At 37.8% G+C, this 26,911-nt stretch overlaps 1 protein-coding gene across 1 annotated transcript in view; it reads left to right on the forward strand.

Moving 5' to 3' along the window:
* The window catches only part of grk6 (G protein-coupled receptor kinase 6), a 66,385-nt gene that overhangs the window by 22,531 nt on the left and 16,943 nt on the right, over positions 1-26,911 (forward strand). The window contains exons 3-6 of the mRNA XM_038295814.1: positions 16,061-16,173; positions 19,744-19,821; positions 20,585-20,685; positions 25,290-25,382. Coding sequence (XP_038151742.1) covers positions 16,061-16,173; positions 19,744-19,821; positions 20,585-20,685; positions 25,290-25,382 — 385 coding nt within the window. The remainder of the gene's footprint in view (positions 1-16,060; positions 16,174-19,743; positions 19,822-20,584; positions 20,686-25,289; positions 25,383-26,911) is intronic.

The raw sequence follows: 26,911 nt of genomic DNA on the forward strand, positions 1-26,911 counted from the left end.
ACCAAAACATTACAACCACCTAGACTGAAAGGTTTGGACTCTGGAGGATCTGCTGTGATTCACAGCTCAGGTGGGAGAATCTGTTAACGCCGGTTAGCTAAGTGTTTCCCAGATATGGACTTTATGGATTAGTGAGAGCAACAAAGTAAAGAAACAAAATCAAAGCAGTCCCCTGCCATTTGTGGGGGTTATCTAGTGAGATAAGACCAGGGATGTCAAACAGAAATCCTCAATATCCGGTATCCTGGAACTTGTAGTTATTTCCCTGGTCCAACACACCTGAATTATCTGTGCAGCTGAAGACTATGGGTGTGTTCAATTTCAGAGGCTGCATCCTCCAAGGACCAGGTCTACCTGGACTGGATCCTTTGAGGTCCGTCAAAATAAGGTGGCTGGAAGAGTTTTGGCTTTGGATTCAAACAGGTCCTGCCTTCTCCGGCATCCTCAGCACCTACCCTCTGTTGCCTAGCAACCGTGATAGTCGACACACAAAGCAGGCAAAGAATAGATATCGTACTTCTCACTACTGTTCTGGGTGCTAATGACATTTTCGAAGAGCTTCAGCAGCAGTACCATCATTGCAAATTTATAGTCCCCACACTGCAGAGTAGAGGTCTGCGTGGGACAGATTTTCCAGTCCCGTGCTTAGCTGAGCACATTACTGGCCGATTCTTCACCGCATGGTGCATGACACGCGTCAGGTGGCACGAGCTGCTGCTTCACAGCAATACCCAACTAACCTACCAAAATCTACTGAGGATATTAAGAATATATTGTGCATAATCTTATGCTACTCATCATCACTTACACGTATGAATTGAAAATATAATAAGTTATAATTAATAATTTTAAACACTGTATGATGGAGCCCCACCCAGCGAATTGTGATGTATATATATGATAGACATAGACTGATAATTTATGACTTTATTTTACATTTTAAAACATGTTTTTAGTTCGCTTATCATCGCTCCCGCCCGCACCAGCAATGAGCTTTTAATGTTTGTCCCGCACCGCACTGCTTTGCGTTGGGTCCCACGAGTCCCGCGGAAGTCCCGCGGGAGTGCAGGGCTCTACTGCAGAGATATTGGAATTTGTGCTTAAATGTTAGCCAAAACCATTTACACAGGGACAGATAAAACCAAACATTATCAGCCACATATCTGGCTGAATAACCATTTAAAACAACCATTTTCATTCATTTCAAATGGAACTATTCCCATACTTACGTATTATATTAAACTGCACCTACAATATTCACCACTGTTCACCGCCATTACCCTTTTTCCTCTAAGCACGGAGCAGCTGGCTTTCTGGTCTCGCAATGGATCACGGGATCCCGTAAGCTACATAGGATACACAGGATCTGTCCTTTAACGGGCAAAAGGACGCATTTGTAGGCAGCATAACGAGGAGTCTTCCAAGCCGAACAGGCCTCTGTGCCTCACTATGATGTAATTGGCTGATGAATCTGGCCTTCGACGACGCAGCCGCTGAATTCAAACTCAGCATAGTTCTCCAGAGTCGTGCAAAGGACCTGAATAATTGATTCAGGTGTGTTAATGTAGAGAGGTAAAGACCAAGACTAAACTGACGGTCCGATGTGGAAACCACTAATTGTGCAGAAAATTGACACTGCAAATCACTCCTATAGTGAAACATGGTGAAGGCTGAATTAAAACCAAGTCACATTTTGGATCTTAAATTTAAGTGACGGAAAACAGAAAGGAAAATACATCTTATACTTCCAAACCATTTTGGCAGAACCTCATTTTGCAAATAAAATCTGTTCTCTAGATGGACCGAGCTGGGAGACATGCCACTAAAAGGTTTACCGCTGTAACAGCAGTGATGTTACTGACTAATGGAACTGAATATTATTTTTGTTTGTAAATAACATTTAGAAACAGAATTGCTGACCTCTCTCTTTACAATGATGAACTTATTTATATTAAACTTTTATAAAAATGTCGATAAATTGAGGGTTGTCATTGTATTGTGACAGAATGTTCAAGGGGATAATAATACCTTGCAAGCAATATGTCACCATATTGGCCTTTAGGCATTAAATGCTCCTAAAACCAAACATTAAACTATGAAATTAGTTCAGAAATAAAGTTTTGGATGCTTTTAGAGCATAACATACAGAAATTAGGATTTTAGCCACGACAGAGAGGATATTAGTTAAACGTCTTCTTGGGTACCGTAACGAGCTACCCTCTGTTCTAAGTCAATGTTTGTCACAATCAGGTTTTATCTTCATAATCAGGCTGAATTCATATGTTAAAGAAAAGGAAAAACATCTTTAAAATATGCCACACAGGAAACTGTAGGCACTGCAGAAAGAGGAAGCAGAGTGCTGTTTTGCAAAGCTGCTCTCTTTTTAACAGACAAAACAGAAACCAGGTATTTGAATCTAACCTACACTGCAACGTGACTCAACCATATTAAAAGCTTAAAAAAATATATCCTATAACGCGTTGTATAGGCTTACCACAACATTTTGCTTCACATAGCCGTAAAAAAAATAAAGAAATGTAAAGAAATATGTTTGGTTTAAAATATTAATGGTTTCAGTATCCCTTATTACCTTAAACGAAGAAAAGGGTTAAGACACAAACAGGAACATGAAAGCAGCTCTCGTTAGCCTTTTAAGTAACACAGACTATGATCAATTTGCTAAGATTTGAGATTTAATGTCGACTCTTATTCATGCTATTAAAATTTGTCATTGTATTACCCTAAAGAAGCCATTAAACGTAAATAATATGCAGAATGCTGCTTCTCTATGTGACCCTTCCCCAAACACTGAATAAAGTTATTCAGCGACTGGTTCATATCCAACATGGAGGCCCAATGCCTTAAATTGCTCAAGTAGCTCTTATAGCTTCAGACTTCAAGGACTTGGGTGTGAACTGCAGAATTAAATAATTTCCCTTTAGGTGAAATGTATTGGATTGTAGCCCCATCTTAATCCAGTAAGAAACAAAGAAAAAAAAATCCTATGCATATTTTGCTAAGGTTTAAATCACCAACTACAGTTTTTTAGACATATTTTGATAATGATATCGTGGATGATATTGGTAAGGCGTGTTTTAGTTCAGGAAGTTTTAATTAAGTTGCTCTAAATTGTTATAACTCCGCCATGTTTGGTATCGTGGAAAAGTTCCTACTCCAGGTCTTAATGCTCAGTTCTTTTACAAGGTCATTCACATCACTTTTAAAATGTTGCCCATGTCTCCAGTGTGGACCTTTCATGGCTTCACCCAGCAGCCACGCCAAGCACACTTTGGTCCAGGAAACATGGAAGAAGTAGATAGTATCTGGCACTTAACTACCGGTAGTATAGTTACTACTTATTTCTTCCCAAAAATAACTAAGATAGTAAGTTACTGCACAATCAAAATAACCAGATACAAGGCAACATAACTCTACATTTACCTTTTTATGATCTAAAATGTTGTTACATTATCAGAACTTTAAATACAACTTGAAGGAAGAAAATAATTGGGGTAGATCGGGGAAATCCAACATGTTGGGTTGTCGTGGGTAAATATTTCAGCATGTGTGATATTCTCCGACACAGACTGTTAAATGTGACGTGTAGCCAATCAGAAAGTGGTTCCCAACAACAACTCAAAAATATTAATCATCCAAAATATAAATTTGGTTTCTTCCAGTTACTCAGTAAGATGCAGGATAAGAGCTGGGATCAAATTAGAGAATAAAGTATAGAGCAAATTAATTATTTTCATTGTTTTCTTTAGTAAGCTGGAAAGGCTATCCATACATCTGTATCTCATAAGTCACTGTCATTAGAAGTTGTTTCTCCCTTATTCGGGAATTGGGTGTTTATGTTAAGGAGGGTTGTTTTGGGTAAAACAGTGAAAGGATTGAGTTTGTTCTAAGAAAGCAGTTGGTCTGTGCTCCTTGAGCTGTTTTGAAGAAACAAATCATCACCAGCTTAGTTGTTTCATCACTTCTGGTGATAAACTTGTATAATGCACACTGACAGCGTTGTTCCTCTATGTTTATTTTTAACCTCTGAATGGAGATATTTGTTGCTTTATGGATCCTGGTTCTGTGGTATCTTTAAATATACACTGAGAAATACTTTATAACCCTTTTTTATTTATCTTATAAGCATTTAACAAATTTTCTTCTTTACACAAGAAAACCAATCGATCTCTAAATTAAAGAAATATACATATATGTTCTATATGTTCATCTAGAGGTTATGTGTTGCTATCTCTCCTAAAGCAACATGTGATGTTAGTATGCCGTGAACTGTGACACACATTACAGCAGAACCTCCATGAAGTTGTTTTCCTAGTTCTGAGGCTTCATGCTGTTTGTAGTATACATCCATACACACCACCCAAAGGCACAGAGCAAACAAACAGGCCTCATTGTTGAGAGGAAAGGAGGCACAAATGCAGATTATTATCTGTAATAAAGCTGGTTTTCCTTGCACTGAGGCTACATATAAATGATTCTTTAAATAAACCAGGGAGATTTTACTTGATTGGCTTCTGCAGACAAGAACCAATATCTTTCTTTCATGGGTCACTTCCATCATTTACCCAAAGAAAGGAATTTTGAAATGAGATGACTTTAATAAGTTCGGTTTGTTCAGTAGTGTTGGCTTAAGCCCCTGTCACACCTTGCTGATTTAGTCAGCGTATATCTGATGCCCAGAATCTTCTAAATCGCTGGCATACGCTGAACATTCTATGTATTTTTTTAATTTGGAGTGCATTTCATAGCGAGTCCAGGCCTTATCTCCAATGATAGGCTGCCTTATGCACAATGCATGGCAGCATAATGCCCATGAAGTGTCACAAGCCAGAGTCCTTAGCGGGGCAGCAATGCGCCCGGAGGTGCCAGTCCTGCATAAATAGATTTCGATCGCAGTACCAATCTAGGTGCTGTTTACTGCACACCAAAAAAAAAAAAAAAAAAGAATAAAGAAAAAGAAAGGGTGGGAACGCAGGGAGGATCCAACACACTCACCTTCTTGCTCAAACTATGATGGGGATGAAATCTGGAGGAGTGCTGATGGTTTCCTCCTGTTAACCCCCACTGCCAATACACCATTATACAGTAGCTGTAAGATAGAAACACTTCCAGTGGTCGTCTTGAACACGTCAAATATGTTGATATGCGTTGGAGATAAGTCCTTGATAAGTTATGCATAAGTTAATCATAGGTTTTGGATAAGCTAGACACCACGACTTACGAATAACTTACACTTAACTTATGTCAACGATCAGATAATTTACTGTAAGTTATGCCCCACGTATGAGCACACGCTGGCCTACGTCGGGAAAATTTTAGCACTTAAGCGTGCTCATAACTTGTACAAAACGTACCCATAACTTAACGTATGCCAGTGTTTTTCCAGATTTTTTGTACCGTAGGCATACGTTGGTCTTCAGTCGGTTAAACCAACCAAGGATGAAAGAATTAGATTATTTTTCAGGGTTTTTTCGATACTAAAAGTCAAACTCAAAATCAATACCCAGGAACAAATTTTATACTCGATACCCTTTTTTAAAGCTATGATGATGACAAGGAATAAGTAAAGGCATGAAAATGTTTTTATCACCATTTGAAACTCACCTTTTTCAGTCTCAATATGCAACATTTATTCTCAACAGAATCACTAATGAAATAAGCAATATAAATAAGTGCAAAAAAAATGAAAAAGTCCTTATACAATTTTTGAAGGTTATTTGAGGTGTTATTTTTTAATATGCAAATAATCCTGTAGTCTGAAATAAAAAATGGCAAAAATATGCAAACAACAATGATCTTTAGTAGCGATACCATGCCAACGTGTTATGATATCCAGACACAGTGTTTAAGCATCAGTAGAATCGATTTTTTACAACCCTTATTTGCAGAGTGAAGTAGCGTTTTGATCAATTATCTTACCTGATCACGACAGAATATTTATTTTCAAACAGACTACATAGATTGGTTAACACAAACAATTTAATGGTAAATGCATCAGAGGAAAAAAAAAAAAACTGTTCTGAAAGTCTTATCTTCAGATATGTAGATATTGGGGCTGAAACAATTCATCTGATTAATCGTGGTTAATTAATTATTGAAATAATCAACTATTTTAGTAATCGATTAATCGTTAACTGGCGTGTAAACCTTTTTCGTCTGTCAGTATATTCAATCCAGAACTCAAGTGGAGATATTTTAGATTCACCTGGTTTGCACTAGTAAAAAACTTCTTTAAGGAACCTTTGTTTGTCTGATTATTAATTGAATAATCAAAAAATTCGACAGATTTACAAAATCATCGTTAGTTCCAGCCCTAATAGATATATATTTTAGCACATAGATCTTATTTAGTGGAAAAGAGATAAAGGTTTATGGAGGCTCAAGCTAACAACTACTGATATTTAGACACCATTAAAGCTCAGAGCTACTGAGGGTCCAGCTAAAAGCTACTAAACGGAGTGATGGGCAAAACAAAACAAAAAGCAAAATCATATTCTTACACCTGACATACCGGCTATGCTTATACCTGTGGTGTTTTGCTTTATCCGGTACCGGATCATGGGCAGCAGTCTCAGAAGGGACTCCAGGACGTTTCGCTCCCCGGTAACCTCTTCCAGCTTCTTTTGGGAAAGCCTGAGGCATTCCAGGACCAGCAGGGTCGTTCTTCATCCTGGCTTCTTCTCTAGAAGGCTGCAAATTGTCCGCCTTAGGTCTTGGCAAGAGGAAGCCAGCAGAACCTCATCATCCACTAAAGCAGAGATGAAATAGGCTTGTTCCCAAACCAGACCCCACCCGGTCCTTGGCTTTGCCTAGAAATCCTGTCCATGACAATTAAGGACAGCCTGTAACAGAGAAGTGGTCCGACTCCTTTGGTCTAACGAGGAGGAACCCAAACACCAGGCATTCACTGAAAACCCCCAACCCTAGGCCTGGCTCCAGGGCGAGGCCTTGTTATTTGCAAATAGTGCACAATAAGGTTTTTTTTTTTTTTTATTCAAAGCTTAGTAATTGATAGAATCAATTAGTAAAATTCAGGCCCCTAAACTACAAATAATTATCTTATGCATATAAAATAGCTAGTCTGGCTTATTTAGAGCTTTTGGTTGACATTTAGATTTAAGTTTTATATAAAAACTCAGACAAAGCTAAAACAATAATAAAGTTATCAAGTTACACAAAATGACTATAATGTATTAAACTCACGAATTTATGTTGACTTGAACAAATATTAACACAGAGAAACTGTGATGTCTAAGCTTTTTTTATATTCACCTCAGAGAAAATGGAAATAAAGCACAAACAGGATCAGGTTCCCTTTTTAGCTTTACTCCAAGACAGTTTCTATTTAAATGCTACAAGCTCCAATTTAAATCTGTTAATTTGAACATGTTCAGATAAAGAGGAAGGAACTACTAGTTGTATCCGGGAGGAAAAAAATAAACTATTTTTCGAATTACTTATTTTTTCTGAGACAACAAACTTTTCACGTAAGCATAAAAACATAAAACACAAGTCAATAGCCAGACTCTGCTAATATTTCAGCGCAACAAGAACCAAGACGGTTTGCAGATAGACGACTTCCTTGTTAGTGATAGACAGCCTGTTTTTATTTCCTCTCATCTTATGACGATTGCATATCGGTGTGAAAGCAGTAACCTACTTCTGTCTGTTGCACAATAATATCTTGTTGCTTCTGTACCACAGATTTTTTTTCCTTTGTTAAGAAACTTCCTGTGGTGCAGATTTGGATGATAAACTGAATATTTCCCAAATAAACAAAAAACAACAACAGCAACTTTAACTTCATGGAAAGATGAGAGTTTTTGTTACTGGTTTTGATGTGTGAGAACATGATTGTGTTTACGGTAATCGAAAAACAAGAGAGAGCTCAATTTTGCTGAGTGAACGTTCTGCTGTGAGCTTCGGCCATGTGCAGGAAATTCACGGCACGTGTGATTGTGCAAAACCACCACTAAGGAAATATCGAACATGTCTGAGCAACATTGGCAAACTTACTAAGTAAAAGAAAGAGCAGATGTAATTGTAGTATAATTAAACATGTATTCTACAATATAGTACTGAAACATGGACAGTGTGTTTTAAAAGTCTTGCGTTAAATTAAACTCTCAGAGATTTTTCCCGTGTCTTTGGAATACAAAACCAAAAGTTTATACAGGTTATATTATTCATTAGTCGCTTGAGAGGATAAGTAGGGAAAAGGAGTAATTTTTGTTTTTGGACTCAGGGAGGGAGCTGGAGTACCTGGAGAGAACTACTCCGCATGCAAACGCTGTGTAGAAAGGCCCATGATTTAACCCCGGGGCAACAGTGCTATCCACCACGCCTAAACAACAATGGAAGGGTTAGCTCTTTAAAAGCCTAATTATTGATATATAATGAGGGATACTTTAAAACAGGTAAAATGATTCAGACCAAGGCTGCGCAATTAATTGCATTTGTAATACAATCACAGTTTAATTGTTCAATTTAACATGAGTAAGACACAGACATTCTCATTCCTGCCCTTTAGGTGGCGATAATATGCTTAAAGTAGGTTTGTCACCACACAGAATGGAAGAGAGAGTTGCAGCTAACGTCCAGATCCTTTCATGTAAGGCTGGCTAATATGATCTCAAATCAATATCATAATAAATTGGGCAATCGATAAAGTAAATGCACGATAAATGCTCCTCTATCAGAAATAAAGGCATGTGCGGGAAATGCAGCTGATCTTTTTTTATAATTTATTTAGTCAATAAATCACATTACATATTACTTTCAACTAAATATTAAAGTCTTGTACCCATTCAGGTGCAAACATTCAACAATGTCTCATTGAACAGGAGAAAAATGTTACCTCTCTTGCAAACATTTTTGCAAGGGAACTCAGCAGCTTGGCTGTGCTTTAGGTGGTGGAGGTTGGATGTTTTACTTTGGGTAGTACCGACTACGGTTGTCACGATACTAAACTTTTCAACTCGATACCGATACTAAGGAAAATATTCGATACTCGATACCATTTGATACCACGAGGATAAAAACAAAGACTCCAAAATTCTACAGAAATATTTTAATTAATAAATAAAATACAATAAATAAATACAATAAAGGTTGCATGCTGTGCACAATATTAAGCAAGCTTGATAAAAAACTTATAAAATCAAAATTAAGTGTTCCTTCCTTGGCTATGCTTTGCACACATAACAATGACACTAGCCAAACCGGTTAAGAAACAAAAATAATTCTCAGCAGCTGCACCTCTTACAAAAAAAAAGCCTGAAAATGAAAAGTGCACAGAATTATTTAATCACACAGTGTTCTGAAAGTGCTTTGTCCTCTATTCTGCACTTTAGATGAATGACTGCTTGGGTGCCACTGGTGGTGGCACTGTATCGATACGAATATTGTATCCGGATACAACATTTCAGTATCGATTCTTTTTTGAGTATCGATACTTTTGGCAACCCTAGTACCGACAATTTTCAGACAAACTTTTCATTTCGTGTCCTTTGCTTAACATCGATGGCGTAATTTTGGTGCCACCAAACTATGCGCGCAGTGAGAACAATGTGCATCATTTAAACTTGCAGACCCTCACTCAAAGCCTGTTTCCTGCACGCTCAACTCTGAAGACGCGCTCAGCTTCATCTCTGCTCTCGCTCGGCTCCATAGAATTAACTGATGGAATTTTTATTTACAGCTGTGTTAGACGCTTTTTCACTGGGCCCATTCGCCATTTCCTTTGTTTTACGATTCTGACTGGATCGGTGGAGTCACGGGATTACACACATTCTGCCGTGTCTTAAAGGGAAAAGAAATACCAGCTCCCTCGTATACAGGCAAAATGGCAAAATTAATTTATTTTACCGAGTTAGGGTAGTGTGTGACGGTAAAATTCCAGCCCAACTTTCTCGTTAGTAGAAGTTAGCGTATTTCCACAGAGACAGAACAGTAAAACGCCGCGAAATTGGACTCTGGAGAAGGAAGTTTCAAGGTTAGGAAATGAATGAAACCCTGGAGTGAAACATCTACATTCTTGTAGTTCCCATAAAATCAGTATAGATGGCTGGGGAGAAAAAACAGCAAAAATCATTCAGTGCTTTCTCGGACAGTTTTTTATCAGGGCTATAAAAACATCTGTGTCTTCTAAAAGTCAGGGACACCATCAACATATGATAAGACGTTGTTTAGTTAATCTAAAACCCCAGTAAGGGGATTTTTAAATGAAGGAAGTGGTTTTAATCTGTGTAAAGGCTCAGGTTTAATCTGTTTGAGGTCAACACTTCAGTTTTATAGATTTCCTAAAATGAAAATGCGCTAATAATGCTTTACTGAAACACCCTCTTGAGATTTGATTTTTAATTTCCTTCCCCCATGTGTTTCTGTTTCAGTGGAGGTTTTTCTCACACTCTAGTAACCTTTGCTATGAATTAACTGCTTTAATCAGGAGCTTGTGGTGGGCCCATGGACACCCTGTATGAAATTAACCTTCATACAAGGAATGCATTTCTGATATACCTGACAATATCTTTTGTGAGCTGAATTTATAAATGCTGTTTGCAGATGTCTATAAAACTGACTGGTCTTTTAATATCACCTGTGGGGGATGATAGATTAACCCTGAAACTGGACATGTAACCCCTGCTTGTTTTCCTAGAAAACTTTTATGAAGAATTTGTTTCTAAGTAAGGCAGCAGGGACAATGACACCAATACAGGGATTCATATGATCACCCCTTGGATGTGATAATTACTCAGTCATTGCTTAGTTTAGCCACGCTCGTGCAATGAAACCTTAGAAAATAACCTCTTAAACTTTATATGGACCGAAAGACACGTTAAAATCTATGTCTCATTAAAGAATGTTTAGGAAATGTAAGCTCAACATGATCGTTATTTATCTGAAAGCATCCTTACATTGAAAAATCTTCTAAAAACAACAACAAATTTTTTACTCTTAAACTTTATTAAATTGTCATTTTCTTTATCTTTTAAAAGTTGAATTATGTATTTGATGTAAAGCAAAACAAAAGCATTAGAAGGTCTTTGGTTATTATTTACCCTCTGTTTTAGAATTGATGAAATTATGTGTAAAGAAGAGAAAAACCTGCTACAATAGAGTTTATTATTATTCACTTATTCATAAATCACATCAAGTACAACTCTTTAACTTACAAATTTGGATTTGTATTTTTGTTTAATGAAATGCACCATTAGACATTCCAAGCTCTGTAAAAAGTTTGCGGCATGTTCCAAAGGAAAAAAAAAATACAAATATGCTCGTAAACGTTTTCCTCCCCTTTAGTTTGTTTTCGGTGTGAATTCAAATTTTATTTGTTGAGATTTTGTGCAAAAGTCTTATGAAATTGACTATTTTTGTCCTCAGGTTTAATACTGTATTCTGCCAAAAGGGAAATAACAGATCAGTTTTTAGGGATTTAAAAGCAAGTGAGTATTAAGGAGGGTAAAAACCAGAATCTTAGTAAAATATGAACAGTTCTTATATAGCTCAGTAATTAATCAGTTAATCAATTCAATGTATGTCACAAACTCTGTGAGCTGCAGCTTGGATAAAAATGTGATTCTTGTCTTGTAGTGGTTTTGCTTTTTTTACTGCAACTATTAAAAATTTTTAGAATTTTAATTTAGCTAGAGACAATAATAAATTTTAAATGCCAGCGTTGAGCTTTGTCGTCTTGACGTGTTCGCGAGGACCGCACGGCCACAATATATCAATTTTGGGCTTCCGTGCCAAATTCTCCACACGGCAAAATGTCCACACGGAGCACCTAGGAACATTTAGAACTACGTGAAGGATCCGCACAGAAACTTGTCGAGCAGGCAGCAGCTCCTGCAGGCGAGGGTTTTGCAAATGTGAACATCTAGTGACATCCTATGATTTAGCTCATAATTATCACCACTACCAACACATTGTGAAAAAACTCTAGGAAAGAAATTGCTGTTGCTCTCTATCCGCATAAAGAGGGTTTGATAAACGGTGTTATCAGCTTACGGTGTGTGCTGAACACAAATAGGCCACTACTACGGACAATGTGACAAAATGTTTGCACTTTTATCAAGCAGTGTAAAATGGGATAATAAAAATCGAACATGAACCTTGTTTTGTTTCTAGAAGGTCAGTTGATTACCGAAGTGATAACAGTATCGTCCTCTAAAGGTTGATTTATACTCAAAAACCAGCTGCTGAGTGTGTCGTCCCCTATCACACTAGCCGTATTTCCTGTTTGGTACCTCACCGGCTTGTTTTGTTTGTATGACTGCTGTCGTGGAAAGCGACTCGGAAGGTTGGACCAACTAGAAAAGCGAGGTGCGCCAGAATGCCAAGACGCTTTTTTCACCTGGATCCCCGCTCTTTTTTGCCCTCATGTCCCTCCGTTGTCACACAAACTTGCCCCTTGCGTTTTCCCACTTCCTCACCACCTGATGATTGTCCCTCTTGCGTTGTGGTGTGGAATAACAAAATTGGGCATAAATCAAAATTATAGTGTGAAAGACTGCTGCGGGGAATATAACCAGCCCTTAAGAGATGTTAGGGTTAGATGTTGGGTCCTTCTGACCTGCTGGAAGCTTATATGTTCCCAACAACTTCTCTAAATATATTAAGAAAAGAAAAAACGTTGTTCACCTGGGCTTATATCAGTCTCTGTGGAGAACACAAGGGCCCTTAGAGCCAGCAAGTGGCTGAACAGAGGTTTCTTTGCTTAATCACTGTATTGGTTAATGTAAAGCCCTTCTGGAGCTTCTTTTTATGAACTTCACACCTCCACTAATCCTTTGAGAAAGCCCACTGAGCCACGACTAGAAAATGTTGATTCCCAGAACAACAGAATGTCATATTTCATGCATGAAGAGTCAGTGTGGGAACGACTGAGCAGCTTTATGATGTATAATCAAGCTAATTATCAGGGCTTTTCAAAAGAAAACAATGGTTTATGGAATTAGAATAAGTGCTATACTCTGTTAAATAGAAATGTTAATTAGAGTCACACACATTTGTCTTGATGCCCATCCAGATATTCAACCATTAATGGCTTTTTGTCCAACTTCCTTTCTTCTCTGCGTTATTGTTTCTTTTGCCAATAGCTTTGCTTCCTTTCCGTTGACCTTTCAGTTCACTTTGCTACAGGACGTAGGTGGAAGGAATGAGAGACCATTAGAGTAAGGGGAGGATAATAAAGGGGTTCTAGCAGGACAAAGACAACTAGAGCAGAAGAACTGTTAGAGGAGGAAAATGGAGGCCTTGACATGAATAGACATAAGTCACTAGGTTAGTGATGGGTAATGACTTAATAGAAGTTTCAGGAAATAAATGAAAGGAAAACTCAAGCTGAGTTATATTCAATTACTGAATCGTGGAGGGAGGGTTGGACAAAAATTGACTGGTGCTTAGCTTCAATTGCAGCAGTTCTTTACCACTGGTAGTCTTTCTAAAGCCTTTTTAAGTGATATCCAAAGGGATTACAAAACCTTCAGAGATGTCCAATTTTTTTTCAATTTACCCATTATGTCCAGATGTTTTTACAGATGTAAAGGGAGAATACATCTAAGTCACAGGAGTACACAACAAAAAATGAAACCAATGCACAAAACAAGACAAACTGAGGGAATCTCATCATTGAACCAGACATGCAAACTTAGGGAAATAAGGACAACTTCAGGAAAGCAAACCCTGACATGCTCAACCTGTAAAACCTGAACTTATCATGCACATCTTTTTCTAAAAAAAAAAAAAAGTGGTATGTCATTTTTTAAGGTTGCATTTAAGATTATTCATTCCCACATCATTTATAACTCATAGCTAGACTTAAAAGGTGGAGAGACTGCTGGAGATCAGCACTAGTCCCCTGTAACCTTGATAGACAGGTTGCAGAGGATGGATGGACTTTAAAATGTCCTGCTTTCCATTTTTTGCATAACTTTGCTTAAAGCATACAAATGGTTCCACAGAATTGAGTCTTTTGCTTCATATTTTTAAAGGGTTCAGAACATATCTTAGTGGGATTTTGCATTGTTGGTGGCTTTTTCTTGGGGCTGTGAGACCTGGACAATAGAGGTGAATGTTCGCAGACATGTTCGTCACTGAAACACATTTATTTGTGAGTAAAATATATTTCTGCTTTGCATCTGCCTGCCTCTCAGATGCAAATCTTTTCTTGCATTAAACTCAAATGGACTTGGATCTGATTTTCAGCAACAAAAATAAAGTTCCTATGAAAAGATGTATATCGTTTTTCTTTGGATTATTGGTGATTAAAACTAACCTGTAATTGTATTTGTATAGTTTCAGTTTTCAAATATTTGAAACTGTTGCACTGGATCAAAACTACTTTTCCAGGTTTTGATATTTTATCAGGATTCCTTTCTGGGGAGACTTTCTACCATTGTGGAAAGTATGGGAGGTCAGGTGATGCCCATGACAGATGGGTTTTCTTTCCTCTTTTATAGCTGATTATCATCTGCATCTAATCTATAATATTGTTATGTGTGTTACCTTTGCAGTACATTTCATGTCACATCAAAATTATATATTTTGTAAAAGGCAGTGGCACACAAACTGCATTTAACGGCAGCTCATAACTCTCTAAAAACCTAAAACATTAGTTTGAAATAGTGCCGTTATGAAGATTAATACATCTAAACAATTTAGAACCCCCAATTATAACTGAACACAGCTGGATTAGTTTGTGATCTATGTGATGCACATAAAATAGAAAAACAGATCAGCATGGTGACTGGTGGTTATCATCAAGGTTTTGAATTTATTTTTGATAACCTAGTTCACATGTTTTTTTGCAGGTGTTGCAATGGATGGTGAAGCTGAACAAAATGTTTTTTCTTAGTAAAACAAAAGAACATGGAAAACCCAGTTGTGGTGGGTTGTCTTATACATAATCATGGTTCACACGCCTTTTATCCAACATACAACTGGGCTAAAGAGAATGAGCATAATCCAAACCACTAAAGCTGCAATATGTAAAATTATCACCACTGTGGTGAAACGGGACTCAGGTAGTATCTACAGTGTAACAGATCCAATGTATTTGCATAGATCTTTGATAGCGTTTGCATACACCTACGCTCATACATACAGGAACATTAAATTTTTATTAAAATCTAAAGGTAGATTGTGTGATTATTTTGTAGAAAATGCGTAAAAAAGAGGAGAGCCGCAAGAGTAATGACAAAGGGAAACTTTTTATAATAGTTTTAAGTGAGTGAAATGAAAACATGACAGTTATGAAAAGTTAGAGAAATTTGAGAGAAGATAGAAAAATTTAAGGAAGAGGCTAACAAATGGGTTGAAGGAGATGTCTTTAGGTTTAACTCCTCCCGGCCAGTAGGGAGCTCAATAATGGTTGCCCACTTGCCTTTCAGCCTTCAGTTGTACTGTATGCCAGCTGGTTGCTAGGTCCACCAGATGGAAACTAGCAACATGTGCGTGGCTTCACACATTCTTAAGCTTCAAAAAGGTTGATCAAAGTTCAACTTCTTTAAGTTTCATTTCTGATCCACTTAAATCTACTAAATGTAACACCCAGATGAAGCCCTCTTACAAAGTTACTAGGACCTGGCAACACCTGATCGTGTGACTTTAACCTACTGTTTCTATTGGTGCAAAATCCTTTGCATCAATATTGGCATCCAAACCAAAAGTAAAAATATTGATATAATTTGTAACTGATTGAGATTTATAAAACAATAATTTATATTCATTATTTTTCAGTAAAGATTGGATTTATATAATACCAGTGTAGAAGGTTGGTGGATGTATTATATTTGAAAATAATAGTTTTAAGGAAATATAGCTTTGACCTTAAAGCCTTTTACGTGTTGAGATTAATTTTTTGAACCTGTTATCTAAAAAAGAAAACAGATTTTCAAACTAATTTCAGTGCTGTGATTTCTTTTGTACAGAGTGACACAGGATACTGTACAAAGAATGAAGGTCGTAAGATAGAATAGTGTGTCCTGGGTATGAAATTAGCCTTTTTTTAAATACTTTCCCTTTTGTGTTTGTGCAGAGAAAGACTACAGCAGCCTGTGTGAGCGGCAGCCCATCGGCCGGTTACTGTTCAGACAGTTCTGCGACACACGACCTGAGCTCAGACGTTGCGTTAAGTTCCTGGATGCTGTGGTAAGACATTTAACCAAATTGATCCTGCCTATGAGGATTTATACTTATATGTGCTTGACGCATATTTCAGTATAAGTCAAGTATGGCCTACCGATTCTGCCAAAAATACAAAATGGAACTGCGAAATATTGTGAACACAAGTGCACATAGCTGAGGTAGACGTTGAAGAAGACGCTGTAGTACACATGGCGGGCCCTATGGTGGCGCTGTCACTGCTACAGAATGACATCAAAGCAACAGGCATTAGCAGTCAGATCAGGCAAGGTAAACACAGCAACAAAGAGGCACATGTTGGTTTACAGAAGAGGACAACGCCATAGTTTTATAACAAGGCAGCTGGGGAGTATACAATACAATATAATACCATCATACTGAAATTATGTGTATGGTCTCTCAAAACACCTGATCCATTTGGATGCACTGACTTTTTGGGTACATTTAACCTCGTCTTCTTATGAATTCTATTTAAATCATTCACAGTGAGCAATTTAACCCATCCCCTTAGGGGGCAGTGGGCTGCCACCGTGGGGTGCCCGGGGAGCATTGTGGAATTAAGGTTCTTGCTCAGAGAGCCAGAGTGGCAGTCTGTGGGAGTGGGAGTCTAACTCAGAACCTCAGGATTCCAAGCTCTATATCCTTACCACTAGGTTGTCACTTCCCTACAACATAATTATCAAAGTAGAAGTTTTATCAAGAATAATCTCATAGATCCTTGCATATTGGTGATACTCATTAAATGGAGCTGAAACAACAGCTATAAAAAAAAATCAGTTTTTCTGATTAAAAAAGGTTTAGCTCAATTCATGTTCGAACATCTCTGAATCAGACATTTAATCACAAAACATCAACTTCACACCTGCTTAAATAGATGTTGACTTTTACTCTCAGTAGGCTCCACAAATACCAAAACAATGCCTTTTGTTTTCCATTTCCCTTCTGACCGATATATCTGTACTAAAATGAAATTGTTAACTAGTGGAGTCTATCGACCAAATAGGTGACATCTAAAAGCAGTTGTGGTAGTCATTCATTTGAGGCTGGGCAGGGCATTTGGGCCCTGGGAAGGGTGCTGGTTCCTTGGCTCCAGTCCTGTTGTCTGCCACTATGGATCCCTGAGCAAATCCTTTAGCCCTAGAAAGCTCCCAGAGCATCACACAGCAGCCCACTGCTTCCAATGGGATGGATTTGAAGTGGAACATATCTTAATACTATTGACCAGGTTATTATTGTACGAATAGATGACAAGTGCACGACAACAAGCAAAGGCTGCGGTGCATCAGCTTCTACAAAGTGCTTATTTAATGAGACCAGATATAAAAAATGAATCGTAAGTATCACGGCATGCCTTAGACAAGCCAAACCCAGGAACAGAGGTGTGAATCAGAGAAAATGCCCTCGCTGTGGTCTTTGTTAAAGGGCCTGACTTTAGGTCACGGCTGAAAATGAAACACGGTTCAAATGTTTGTGTCTTCGCTAATGGTAGCTTTACTTATCCTGAAATGCCTGAACAAAACATTTAAATCTTGCAGAGAGCCCAAGGAAGTGAGTTTAATGAAATACAGGAAACGGTTGAATTGTTGAAGCAACACTGAGTCAGCCTCTCATACCTCCCATGTTGCAAAAACACATCAGCTGAACCCCTCATTTAGCTTCCTTCTAATTCCCAACTCAAACTAGGACAGACTTTGAAGTCCTTACAGCCCTGAGATGTCTTCACCTTCCTGGTTTTTGTACTCATTCCTTTGGGAAAGTATTATTTTTACCCGTATTTAGTATTTGTTTTTGATGAGAAAATTTAACATGGAGACCCTATCGGCCCCCTTTTCAGGCAGTTTGTGACTCACTGACAAACTGCTTTGCTGCTTCCCAGAGAAACAAATTACTTTTACCCCTTCAACCACTTTCAGTTTTTTCTCTGGGAAGAAGCAAGAGGCAATAGAGAGAGGCATAACCGGATCTGAACAGGCTCTGCTGTCACTTAGCATTCATTTACCAGAGCTCACAGTGAGAGGAAGCACTTTGGATATTTCCATTCAGGCTCAGCTTTCTGCACGTTGGAACAGTTTACGTCCCAATCTTAAGCTGCAGCGTATGGAGCAGAGAAAGCAAGTCTTATGTGATAATATTTATGGTTGAATAGAACTTCATCTTGAATCCTTAAAATTGGTGTTGGACAATGCCTTCAAGTAGATATTTTCTCCAGTTATACTGGGAGCTGATTTGCAGCAGGAAAAAAATATTTTCATGCTTCAAAAAAAAGAAAAATACATATCTGGAGGTGGATGATCTATCTGGATCTGGTCTTAAAGTTCAGTCTGAGCCCAGACGGTGAGGTTGGTTCCAGCCGGTTGGCTGACAACAAGATGCCTCAGGCGCCGCCCAAAGGGTCCCATAGGCTGATGTATCAGAGGACAGGCTGGGGATCAGAGCCATGCAGGCTAAGAAAGGCAGGATAATCGGGAGGACGAAGCCAAAGCCAGTGGCGATGACATGCTCGGTAGTGAGAGCCAGGAGATCAGAAATCCAGTACGGAGTAGGGAAACAGTTCCAGGTTCGGTTCACAGACAGGCAGAGATCCTGCAGGAGTCCAAAGACAGGTCAGGCAAACAGATCAGAAAGCGGACAGGCAGGCTTAGAGGTCCAAAGGCAGAAACGGGTCAGGATCAGGCAATCAGATATACGGGAATACTCAAGAACTCTAACCATTGGCTCAAATAATCTGGCACTGATGACTGGTCTGAAGCCTCGTTAAATAGAAACTGATGCAGGTGGATCAGATGAACAATAACGAGAACTGGGTGGAGATAAGCAGGTGAGTGAAATGAATAATCAAACCAGACATCAGCGCCAATATCATGACATAACCAGAACGTTTGAAAATAATGTTTGAAAGTTTGTGCAACATCCATTAACTTTTCTCTTTCACCATAATTTATACAAGTTGAAACCGGTGTTCACTTCTTTCAGAGCTTTTTCATTTTTTTATTTTTATTTTTTCTCCCCCATTCAGTTTATGTGGCATTAGTGGTCTTTTTTTCACAGTAGAATGACAGGAAAGGGGTGGTTAGATGGGTGGGACATTGGTCGTATGCATTATGCGAGTGTCACCGCCATTAGAGGTAAACCATGGTAAGTGACCATAGTCGGGTCAGTTTAAAATAAAAGAATGAACCAACCATGTGCTAGGGGCCTCCTGTTTCTCCATGGAGGCATTTGCTGCAAAAAGTAAGACTTTGTAAATTATTTAAGGTTTAAGAAAAATCTTAATGAAAAAAAAAAGGAACCATGTGTGGGTGAGATGCTTTTAAATTATATTGAAAGAGATCTGTTGTTTTTCCACAAAATAAAACATCTATAAAATGGCATATCCTAACATAATTAACTAGAATGTGAATTTTCTCAAAATGAGTGCTGCGATTCTGTGTTTAAAACACGACAGATTGTTTCTTGAGATCTAAAGAAATCAATCTTGTGTAAACACACTGGTCCTTAAAGCTCTGATCTATTTTTTGGGTTTCAACTCTGTTTCATTTGAAACTCACTATATCTTTACAATCCAAACTATTCCAGGCGGAGTACGAGGTGACTCCAGACGAGAAGAGGAAGGAGTGCGGAAAGGAAGTCATCGACAAATACCTCAACCCAACGGTACCCGCATCCTAAAGCTCTTTTTCAAATCAAATTTGAAACTAAAAGTAGCAGTTTTTCTTTTGCTAGAGATGTTAACAAAAGGACACTGTAAATGACCTACTTTAATGCCATTAGTGCAGCTTTTTATCGGAAGGACATTCAGTTATTTTTGGATTTCAGAGCTGAAAATTGACAAATATTGGGAGATTTTTGTATTATTCATTTCAAATAGTTTGCTTTAGTTATTAGACTATTTTGCACAGTCCCAGTATAAATTACTAGTTTTAGAGTTACTTTAAATATAGTAATTGCATTATTAAAATTTTTCGTTCAAACACCCATACTTTAAGTTAATTAATTCAAAATTATTGAATTCACAGGAATAATTTCAGAAGAAAATATGATCATGTAAATGGAAATCAGAAATGATTCTGCTGTAATAAGATAAATTCCAAAAAAATTAATAAGTTCAAACAAATTGCAGTTCAAATATAATAGTAACTCTGTCAGAGTTACTAAATATTGCCAAGAAACTAGAAGTAATGAAACAAATTAACATAATTTAAATTACTGGATTTTATTAAGGAATATGTAGTTTTTTATCTGACAAGTTTGGCAATAAACATCCTGCTTTTACTGTACCATAGGTAAGAAGGTTATGCTTGACATATGTTAAAGTAAAAATGACCAAACATACAACTGATGTACTGATAATGGAATAGGATTATGAAAGACTGAATAAAAAAAAAACAAAAAAAAACTATTTTTTGTTTTCATACAGTCGGAGGACCATGTGTCTGAGGTGGAAGCGGAGATGATGACTCAGTGTACAGAGAGGCTCCAGCAAGAAGCCTGCAAAGAGCTTTTCAAGGACTGCACCAAGTAAGGTCACAGCCATGGTTGAGGCAACTGCTTAGTTATAGCCTATAGTTCATCCCTGAGAAATGCTTATGTATTTCAGGGATTTTATATCACTTTTATACTAGTAAAAATTACAAAAAAAAAACCCAATAATCATTAGATTTGTGAAATATTAGGAAAAAAAGCCAGATGATGGTGTACCCCAGGGACCTGTTCTTGGGCCACTGCCATTCTCTTATTTAAGACTGTGTCTATTGCATGCTTATAGGGCAGTTTTGTAAGAATGACATCCTTTAATGATTTCTGACTCCAATGGAGGCTGTACCTCTTAATCACGTGCACAATGCTCTATTTAGAGACTGACAATATATAAGTGGAGAAAAATGCCATTTTGTTATTTATGCAGTTTAAGAAGCTACACTAAACAAGAATATAAGCGTAACACTTTTGGTGTTGCTCCAATTTTTAGATCTAAAACTTATTCCACAGACACAATATATCCATTTCCTTATCAAAATTTGTTCACACACCAGTCTAAATCTGATAGTGAGCGCTTCTCCTTTGCTGAGTTATTTCATCACACTTCACAGCTGTGCCATATCCAGATGCTGATTAGACCCCATGATTAGTGCACGTGTGCCTTAGACTGCCCACGATAAAAGGCCACTCTGAAAGGAGCAGTTTTATCACAGCGCAATGCCAAAGATGTCCCAATATTTGAGGGAGTGTGCAATTGCTATGCTGACGGCAAGAATGTCAGCCAGAGCTGTTGCTCATTTATTGAATGTTAATTTCTCTACTTGCCCCACAACCGCAGACCACTTGTAACCAAAGCAGCCCAGGACCTCCACATCTAGCATGTTCACCTCCAAGATTGTCTGAGAACAGCCACTCAGGCAGCAATCAGTTTCCATAACCAAAGAATTTCTGTGCAGTGTGTCAGAATCCGTCTCAGGGAAGCTCATCTGCATGCCTGTCGCCCTCATCAGGGTCTCAACTTCGTCGTCGTAACCGACTTAAGTTGGCAAATGCTCACATTTGCTGCTGTCTGGCATGTTGGAGAGGTGTTCTTTTCACGGATGAGTCCCAATTTATACTGTTCATGGCAAATGGCAGACAGTGTGTGGCATTGTGTGGGTGAGCAGTTTTCTGATGTCAGTGTTGTGGATCGAATGGCCATTGGAGGTCGTGGGGTTATGGTATAATGTCTGGATGAAGAACACAGGTACATTTTATTGATGGAATTTTGAATGCACAGAAATACCGTGATGGGTTCCTGAGGCCCATTGTTGTGCCATACAACCAAGAACATCACTTCAAGTTGCTGCAGGATAATGCACGGCCCCCTGCTGCAAGGATCTATACACAATTCTTGGAAACTGAAAACATCCCAGTTGGCATGGCTGGCATACTCACCAGACATGTCACCCATTAAGCGTGTTTGGGTTGCTCTTGTTCGGCGTATACAACAGCATGTACCAGTTCCTACCAATATTCAGCAACTTCGCACAGCCATTGAAGAGGAGTGGACCAACATCCCAAAGGCCACAATTGACAACCTGATCAACTCTATGCAACCTTTCAGAGTAGCCTTTTATTGTAGGAAGTCTAAGGAATACCTGTGCACTAATCATGGTGTCTAATCAGCATCTTGATATCACAGCAAAGGAGATGTGCTCACTATCACAGATTTGGACTGGTTTGTGAACAATATTTGAGGAAAATTGTTGCATTGTGTATGTGGAAAAGGTTTTAGATCTTTGAGTTCATCTCATAAGAAATGGGAGCAAAACCAAAGGTGTTGCATTTATATTTTTGTTGAGTGTGATTACTCCAGTTTTTGACATGCGAAATGTATAAATGCTTTATTGAATAAGACCTGTGAGAGGTACAATATCAAGGAGTGTAAAACTGGCAGCCTTTGCTTATGACTGAAGTAATTTAAATCCTCTGGACTAAAGAGTTCAAAGTCAGAGGAATCATGCTGGTAAAACCATTTGTTTATGCAAAGGCTGCAGTCAGATACGTCAACTCAGACTCACTGCTCTTTTTTTTAAAAAGGAAAATAGATCATTAAATCTTATGCAGCTTTTCTTTTTTTGCAACAAAACACCTGATACCATTTTCAAGACAAAAACCATCAACATTTTTTGATGGGTTATTATTATCTTACATCCTTTATGTCAGTTGATTTAACAAAAAAACTATAATCTTGCTTAGAAATCTGAGTCGCATCCATTTTGACCTTTTGTTTTCGACTTTGGCTTCTTCTTTTATCTGATCTAGACCAGTATGGTGCATTTCCAAGAGAAATGTTTTAACTCTCACCTATGAATAATTAACACAAAAAAAGGCTCTTTAACTTAATCAATAAAGAAATATTTAAATAAATTTAGTCATAAAAATTCATAATCTATTTTTTTTAAACTGATCCTAAATGCTTAAAAAGATTACAAACAACTCAATGGCAAATATTGTTCCGTTTTAATGGTTATTTAGATTTTAAACATTTTTATTCCTTTTAAACCAGTTTTTATTTGGGACGTTTTTACGTCTGGTTAAACAGTATCAAGTGTCATGGACCAAGATAAATAAGCCCTCTGTTTCCATAGAATCACCCAAACTCCTTTGTCTTTGTGTGGTGCATAAATTTCATTACATCTGGGAATCCCATGACTCTAAATGCTGAGTGGAAATAACATTTTTTTCATTATAAGTCATACCATCAATTATTCATGCTCAATGAAGCTGCTCACATGGATTTTATTAAAAATGTTCATAGTTTGATCTGGTTGCTGGTGTTATGTCCTATTATTCGAGGGTAACTATACCTCTCTGCTGTTGAATCAGGGTCAGAAAGAAGGCAGAGGATTGGAATAAAGCTTTTTGTTATTTAGAGCAAGGTAAAGGTGTTTCACATAGAAGTTGCAGAAAGCTTCAAAAGTTATAACAAGAGTTGAAATTCAATAAAATCTGAGAGCTTATTCAGAGGGAACTGGTGACTGATCTAAGGCAGGCGGGGTAATTTACTAACAGAAATACATCACTACTACAACTGGTTTTCCTTAGATAGAAAACTTTGAATCAATTTGACTGTATGATCTGGTGAACTGTAAGGTGTGTTGAGATGACGTGTTGTGAATTGGTGCTATATAAATAAACTGAATTGAATTAAAATAGGTATGAATGGAGAGCAGGAAACAATCCAAGGGCAATGTTTAACAATACCTAATGTACAAAATCAAATATAGCAGACACAAAAAGAAAACCAAGGATTTGTAGGGAGCCACTTAGCTTTGTATTTAAGCAGGGTCACCATTTGTTGAGGGTACAGTTGTCATGGCAACTATCCCTGGTTCCTCCAGCAGCTAATGAATAAAGGCCTCTAGTGCAATCACACAATAAGAAAACTAAGGATTGGTAAGAGTGTTTGTAGAACTCAAAAATTTTTTCTATAATGAATGAGGCGACTGTTCTAAGAAAAACAGGGCCCTTTTTGATAATATCTTAAGTTGCATTTCAAATCACAATCATATAGTTGATATTAATACATTTTGATTAAAGACATTCATGTTTTATAGAAACATGAGAATAAAGAGGCAGGAACAATCTACCTTTTTCTGTAAAGATTCAATTTAAAATGGGTTTTTCACAAAATTGTTAGTAAAATGTCAACAAAACACTGCTTCTGGCAGTATTTTAATTCTTTATAAGTTGTAATGATGTCTTAATCAGTTCGTTTCAATGTCCAATATAAGCAAGCCTCAAAATACTTAACCAAAAATGTTTTGGTACTGAATTAATCTTGCTGACAGAAGTATCCACAGAAAAATCGGAAAAAATAATAGTTGCTACGGTGATTCCCTTCTTAAGCTTAGGGTTAAAACAAACAAGCTGTTGTGTATTGTGTGTAACCTGTAGGAGGTATCCAATAGAGTCTTTAACCATGTATGGTAGAACTTCCTGGTGTCTTACATGTAACTTATTTGTGTCCACAGTGGAAATATGAAAGGTTAAAAAGGGCCCTTAATTCCAAAAGGTCTATATTAGGTATTGACAGACTGGGTGAAAATAGACAAAATTGCCTGCATTTAAATGCATAAACAACTCATCTAGAGTGAAGATTATAGAGTCTGAAAGTTGTTTAAATCAAAAAGTTCCTGAATATCTAAACACATCTAAAAGGAGAAGCATTATCCCAATGGAAACTGAGCATTTCATGGAAAAAAACAGAGCATATATAGAAACATTAAGCTAAATGTCTATCAAATAAATTAAAATGCTAGCTTTGCAAGGGCGAGCTGTGCCTTATTTCAAGTTCCAGTTATTCTATTTTCAAGCACGACAGATTTACTTTGATTGTCCATAAACTGCAGAAACAGGCTCACTGCCTCTATATGTTCTATTACAATATGTTCTATTTAAATCCCTAAAGCAAGAAAAGAAAATCAAACTAAGAGCAAAATATTTACTCTTGCTCATTTTCTCAAATGCTCAATAAAACCTAATCCAACAGGTTTTTTTCCTGCTTCCCCAAAGCAACTGCTGCTTTTTAGTGATAAACTATTTAAAACCAGTAAGCTAAATAAAAGTATAATTTATTTCTGTTTATTTTATTTTTCTAGATTAATTCACGACTACCTGAGCGTGGCGCCTTTTGCCGACTACCTTGACAGCATGTACTTCAACAGGTTCCTGCAGTGGAAGTGGCTGGAGAGGTAAGGGGTTTCTAACAGTATCTTCCTTCCAAAACACGCTACCAGTAGCAACACGTTCAGAGAAAGTTGCCTCACAGCTTCCTGTTCTCCTTCGGGTTACAACAACAACGCCATGACACATTTCAAAAGACAAGTTGGAAATTGCCTAATGGAAAACATTCACTTTTTCTGCAGAACTTTAGCAGTAAGAGTTCCCTCCTGCTGCATAATGACTCGTGCAACATTTTTTCCCTGACTTTTATCAGTAATAGAGGGATCCAGCAGGTTGGACTAGTGTTCAATCAGATTAGGAAGAAACACGTTAAAAACTGAGGCAAGCTTTCTGCTTGGCCAAGCAGTTTTTCCAGATATAAAAAAGTATAGAAAAGAAAATAGAGTATGGAAAACTATGTTTTTCCAAAATGAAGTCCACATCCATCCTATATCTCAGATAGCTCTGCTCTCAATGACACTCTAAAGCTCTTCTGTGCAAATCAAAAAAGCATTCAAAGTCAAAAATAAATATACAACTATTCCTTATTTTTTAGGTTTATGTTCCCATTATTTGCCTGTGCAGCTTATTACATTCTTTGCAGTATGGGTTCAACGACATGTTGAAAACATTCCTGAGATTTCAGCCTAAATAATATGGTGCAGGTTTGTCGGCTACATATCCAGGATGTGAATCTTAACGTTCCTTCACATCCAAAGGGCGCTCTGCTGCAATGAGTTCTCGACTGTGGAGCTTATTGCAGTAAAGTCCTCTGTAAATCAGTTTGTAAATCAAAAGTATTTAAGGGCATGATCTAGCTGGAAGACTTAGACAAACTTTGTCATTTTGTATACACAGTGTATATACACTCACCGGCCACTTTATTAGGTACACCTGTCTAACTGCTCGTTAACACTTAATTTCTAAGCAGCCAATCACATGGCGGCAACTCAGTGCATTTAGGCATGTAGACATGGTCAAGACAATCTCCTGCAGTTCAAACCGAGCATCAGTATGGGGAAGAAAGGTGATTTGAGTGACTTTGAACGTGGCATGATTGTTGGTGCCAGAAGGGCTGGTCTGAGTATTTCAGAAACTGCTGATCTACTGGGATTTTCACGCACAACCATCTCTAGGGTTTACAGAGAATGGTCCGAAAAAGAAAAAACATCCAGTGAGCGGCAGTTCTGTGGGCGGAAATGCCTTGTTGATGCCAGAGGTCAGAGGAGAATGGCCAGACTGGTTCGAGCTGATAGAAGGGCAACAGTGACTCAAATAACCACCCGTTACAACCAAGGTGGGCAGAAGAGCATCTCTGAACGCACAGTACGTCGAACTTTGAGGCAGATGGGCTACAGCAGCAGAAGACCACACCGGGTGCCACTCCTTTCAGCTAAGAACAGGAAACTGAGGCTACAATTTGCACAAGCTCATCGAAATTGGACAATAGAAGATTGGAAAAATGTTGCCTGGTCTGATGAGTCTCGATTTCTAATGCAACATTCGGATGGTAGGGTCAGAATTTGGCGTCTACAACATGAAAGTATGGATCCATCCT

Source organism: Cyprinodon tularosa, unplaced genomic scaffold, assembly GCF_016077235.1.
Source record: "Cyprinodon tularosa strain WSP-4 unplaced genomic scaffold, ASM1607723v1 ctg36, whole genome shotgun sequence".
NCBI lineage: Eukaryota > Metazoa > Chordata > Actinopteri > Cyprinodontiformes > Cyprinodontidae > Cyprinodon > Cyprinodon tularosa.